The sequence below is a fragment of the Sinocyclocheilus rhinocerous genome, unplaced genomic scaffold (assembly GCF_001515625.1).
Source record: "Sinocyclocheilus rhinocerous isolate Xijiao unplaced genomic scaffold, SAMN03320098_v1.1 scaffold225, whole genome shotgun sequence".
In the NCBI taxonomy this organism is placed as follows: Eukaryota; Metazoa; Chordata; class Actinopteri; order Cypriniformes; family Cyprinidae; genus Sinocyclocheilus; species Sinocyclocheilus rhinocerous.
The window spans coordinates 1,508,443-1,513,805 of NW_015630532.1; the positions used below are offsets into that span (position 1 = coordinate 1,508,443).

The window sequence follows — 5,363 nt, forward strand, 5'->3', positions numbered from 1 at the left end:
GTTTCGTCCACGGTGAAAGCCGATCCGGTGATCCACAGCACTAAGTTGATGTATTTCCTCAGCGACCAGCACGGATCAGCTCCAGGTATGACGAAGCGGATATCGTCCTCTTTTGGAAGGCCAAACAAGTAGTTTCGCTTTCACAACGAAACATACAGCGTCTTCACGACATGGCGGCGGCAGCAACAACAATAATACAGCGAGAATAAAGGTTACGCCTTCTTTCTTTGCGTGAACATTTGGGCGGCGTTATGCAAATCTTCCCACATCGGGACGTAGACATGTGGGGGCGTGTTAGAACGAGCCGTTTTAGGTAGGCGTGGCTGACTCTTAACTTTTATAAAGAATATCTCTTTGGATTTGAGACTTTAGTCTTTGCAACTTTACAGATATTCTTTATGCACCAAGAGCTTGTAACACTCCAAAGAGAAAGGAAAAATTGAAATCGCACCATATGACCCTTTTAAATAACCAAATGTAAAACAACATTGCATAGTCTTCATTGTATAAATTAGTTTAGATTAATCCTTATTAAAGTTATCAAGAATGATTCGCGCGAACATAGATGCATTTAGGCAGATCGGGGATCAGCGCATTCCCTTCAAAAGCGAAAGTAACGTTAATCCTCTGCGTCTTCAGCGGCTCAGATGTCGGGAGTAAATGACGACTGCTATGTTCATTATTACATCCTACAACAAAACACCTCAATCACTTAATCGGAGACATTCTTGTCTTCCCCTGCACCGGAGTCTAAGGTAAGACGGCCTTGTCAATCAACTATCGTGGGAGGGGACTGTGCAGAACTACGTCACTCTGCCAGGAATCTCAGAACAGCCTGATTTGAGAAAGGGGATTTTAAAATATGGATTTTTTAAAAATCACTGAGTGGATTTTTATCATTATAGGGGGGACGTGTACTCGCACTTCCAACACACATTTATGTTCAAACAACATGTAAAGTGAATGCATTTTCTTTCTCAACTCTTTACGTTAGCTTAAAACCTGAACATAGAAAGCGCAAAAAGACATGAAAGAGAGCTCAATTCGGTGTTCTGAGAAACCTTTTGGGTTCAGGCACACAAGTACCCTGTTTCTGTGCTTTCTCCATGTCGTAACCATAAGTCTTTTTTATGCTCGCACTAGAACTTGGCATAACACGAAATCATGCTTTTGTGGTTTAGAAATCGTGCATTCTTTATCATGATTTTATTGCGATTTCAATTAAATCGCACAGCCCCAATGCTAAATATGTTGAGTAATATAAGGATCAGAAGATCAGAAGACCATAACAGCATGAAACAGCAATTTTTTAAAAATAGTTTTTAGGTGTTTTGCCTTTATTTAGATAAAACAGTGTAGAGTCTGGACAGGAATTTAAGAGATGGAGATGGGAGTATTGCAGAGTCAATTACATGGTCATTACATTTTAATGTTATTTAATCATTTTTATTAAATAAAACATTTTTAGCTTTGGTAAAGCTATAAATTACAGTTAATTATCATATTTTTTGTTTAATTGTGCAGTCACACTACACTTAACACTACACTTTTAATTCCTCTGACTTCCATTCAAACACATACAAATGCAGGAAATCAGAAACAAAAGGCATGCCAAAGCTCAGTTTATTAGTTAAATTTAAGATGTCACATCCCATCTGTTGTATTGTGCAAAAAAAAAAAAAAGTGCATTCTCAAAATCTAATGTGACCACCCCTTAATTCATATTTTCATTAAAACATGTTTGTGATCATATAATAATTGGTAGACCCCCCGCAGTACTGCGATCAACCCCAGGTCTAAATGAATGATACTGTCTGATAGTGTGCTTAGTGCTTTCATAAATATCAGGCTGCATTACCTGGCGTCTCGACTCGCTGGTAATGGTAGGGATTGACGCAGACCTCGTCCTTTTTCATGTGAAAGGCAAACTCACAGAGTTCAATGGCTCTGAGCTCATGATGAGACTGCAGGTCAGGCCAGCGCCAAAGACGACAGTAGATCACATGAGGGAGTCCTTTTCTGTGAGATACTTGCAACCGACCATCTAGTGATCTGAGAGAAAGAGAGAAAAAGAATAGGCATTAATAATGGTGACTGCAGCAGAAACAATCCCAGCAGCTCATTCTAAAAAATCTAAAGCAGAAATACAGAGGAAATGTTATTATTGCTTGAGTAAGAAACATTGTGTAAAATCTTAAATTACCACAATATAAACACTCACTGCTCAAAGACTTGCAGGGACAACGCCAAGGTATTATGTGAGACCGCAGATGAAGTAAAAGTGGCCCAATTTCCTGTTAATGTGGTGCTTTCGGTTACACGTCACATGCGATGTGAATGAGGTGAAGAAAGAGGAAGAGGAAGTCCAAAAAACTGTATTTCAAAACAATGTGTGTGAGTGTGTGTGTGTTTAGGGGGGTTGACTGTGCTCTAGTTTAACAACAGCTTCATCTGATATAGCCATAGGAAAGCAATAGTAGACTCACACACACACAAATGTAGTGCAGGCCAAATAATGCAAATCCCAAAAGCTCTTTAAAGCATGTCTGTCAGACCCCCTCCCCTTTTTACACCCACCGATCCCGGCACAGACAGCGGCACGGGCCAGGCTGGCCTGCCCGAGGCCTTCTGTGGCTCTCCCAGCAGCTAAATATGCTTTTAATTTTTCATTGCAGCTCTTTCGCTTCACAGGCAGATTGCGAGAGGGAAAATTATGCAAAATCCAGACGGCCCATGGAGAGAGTGTGTTTACAAAAAAAGAGAGAGAAAAACACAGACCAAAAAAAGAGAATATTATGCAATAAAATCTGAAGAATAAACAAGAATATTTAGGCACAAACAATTCACTTTATGGTTGCGACACAAGCTCACACGGGCCTCACACAGCAGAGCCATAAACACAGAATCACTTCCTTCAGTTCACACATGCACGCCCCACCAGTCAAAGACACATTAAGGCTAAAGGAGACGAGAGAGAGTGGAGGAAGAGGAGAGAACTCGAACAGAACGACAAAAACATTCCAGTACACATCGTATTTTTACCTGCTTCGCTTTTTAACTTCAGGCAAATAAACTCAGACTTTTCTTTGGATGGCCCCATGTGGAAAAGGAAAAAGGCATAATAATCTCAGAATAATGCAGTGAAGGCCTCGAGCAAGGGAGAACAACCGCACAGTGAACTTTTTACGTCTGAGGCGAGTTGTTCACCGATCCAAACAAAGAGGATACAATCGAGCACAGCATCATATCAAAACACATTTTCACACTAACCTCATTCTTTACGCCTACGGTGCTTATCTCTACATTCAAGGGCTTTTGAGTGACTAAAACATTTTCATGATGACTATGGTAGCAGCCTCCTATAACGGTACATTCGTGATTGAGATCAGATCAAACACGCTGACGCAATGCACACCCTGCTCCGGTGTGATGAAAAATGGGGCCGTACAGTATGGTCCAAACCTCTCAGAGCATTCTATTATACATGACTGCTACATTGTGTGCTTGAAATATGCAACAGCAGCCAAAGTGCTAAGAGAGAGAAGGGCTGTGCACTAGGTCAGCAAAGCTCTTCAACCCTTTGAGGAATCCAGGCCACAGATACCATTCATAACACACTATGTATTCATCCCTTATACACACTCCATAAAGCAGAGATAAGAAAAGAAATGAGAAAAGAGGTGTGAACTTTCCTTACCAGACACCTCTAAAAGGGGTCATATAATACATTTCACATCATTTTGTTTTTGTTTGCTGTACTGCAATAAAAAACAGATCATGATGCATTTTCCATGACCTTCCTCTCTGTGATGCTTAGAATCAAATGGGTCATTTTTTTATTTGTGTCTTGAATACTTCTAACAGCTTGTATACAGTATTTAAGCCACTACTGACCTTTTTTATTTTTGTGATAGTTGTAAATAACACTGTATCTGGTGTTTAGGAATAATATCTATCCCACTTCCTCCTTATGAACGCAATGTGACTAGGTGGGCCACAGTGTTGTTACCAAAATAGGTGTCATTGACATGTGACAATAACGGCCATGTGTTATGGCATTCAGTTTTCTGACATCAGAAATTAACGATTTTTGGATCAAAGTTCTGAAACTTGCTGTCTATAGTCTTCTTTCATAGTACACTGAACTCTTTTTATGACATACACTACTGTTTTTGAAAGATCTCCTATACTTACCAAGGCTGCATTTTTAAAAATCAAATATACAGAAAAAATAGCAATATTAGTGCTGGCGATAAAACGTTAAAAATAATTAACACTGTATTTTCCCCTCGATGGAGCGATAATAACACATGTTCGATATAACGTTTGTGTGCCAAAAGTGGAACGAAACAGTGTTAATGTATTAAAATGCTATAGCATTGGCGCATTTGTATTTATACTAAATGTAGGCCTATTTAGGCTGCTGTTTTTCATACAAATACCATAACAACCATATAGTTTCATTTTACCATGGTAGTGAGGTGCTATGTGTCGTTTTACCTTCGGTTATCATGATCTAATTGTGTGATAAATTGATGGCCAATGGCTAATTTGAATAAAAGTCGAGTCGAGTCTTGACTCAAACAGTCAGAATATTTCACTTTTACCCTATAAGGATATTACCATTTTTACAGATGCTACTGTTTTTGTTAATGAACATAAATTTACATCTGCATCATGCCATCAGAGTCGGGGAACACAAACCTGCTTCATGAATTATATTTATTTCTCTAATAAGATATTTTGTTAAGGGGATAAAAATGAAAAAGGATTTACTTAAGTTTATCCATGCATAATTTGATGTAGAAAAAATATTTTATTATTATAAATGTTTTGAATATTACACCTCAGATTTGTGAAATGTTCACCTGTTTTACAAGTGTTTGTCAAAAAAAAAAAAATGTATTGGCTGGTTTCTCCAACTTTAACTTTTACTTTTTACTTTTAGAAATAAAGATTTGACATTTTCCGTGCTAACTATCGTTAGGGGTGTGACGAGACACTTATCCCAAGAGACATGAGACTGGGTTCACGAGAACGAGACGAGACGAGATTTTTAGACTTTTTTTACATTTTTCTGGTTATCAAATGAAGGCATAAAATATTAATTTAATTTATCATTTATCATTTAATTAATTATTGAAAATTAAGCAAACAAAAAATTTATTTACTATTAATTTAATAAATTTACTATTAAAATTAAAACATGGAAGAAATGTTTAGTGTGATTATTCCTTAAAAAATAATGTTTGTTTCATTTTAGTAGTAGTAGTAGTAGTAGTAGGCTATGTACATTCTACTGAAAAATAGTTATAGGCACAATGTCTTCAAATCAAACCGGACTTTTATTTTGACGGGTTGCC

General features: G+C 37.8%; 1 protein-coding gene across 1 annotated transcript in view; it reads right to left on the minus strand.

Moving 5' to 3' along the window:
• LOC107740443 (mothers against decapentaplegic homolog 3-like) overlaps window positions 1–5,363 on the minus strand; it is a 37,198-nt gene that overhangs the window by 10,902 nt on the left and 20,933 nt on the right. Inside the window, exon 2 of the mRNA XM_016552885.1 lies at window positions 1,859–2,052. Within this exon, the coding sequence (XP_016408371.1) occupies window positions 1,859–2,052 (194 nt within the window). The remainder of the gene's footprint in view (window positions 1–1,858; window positions 2,053–5,363) is intronic.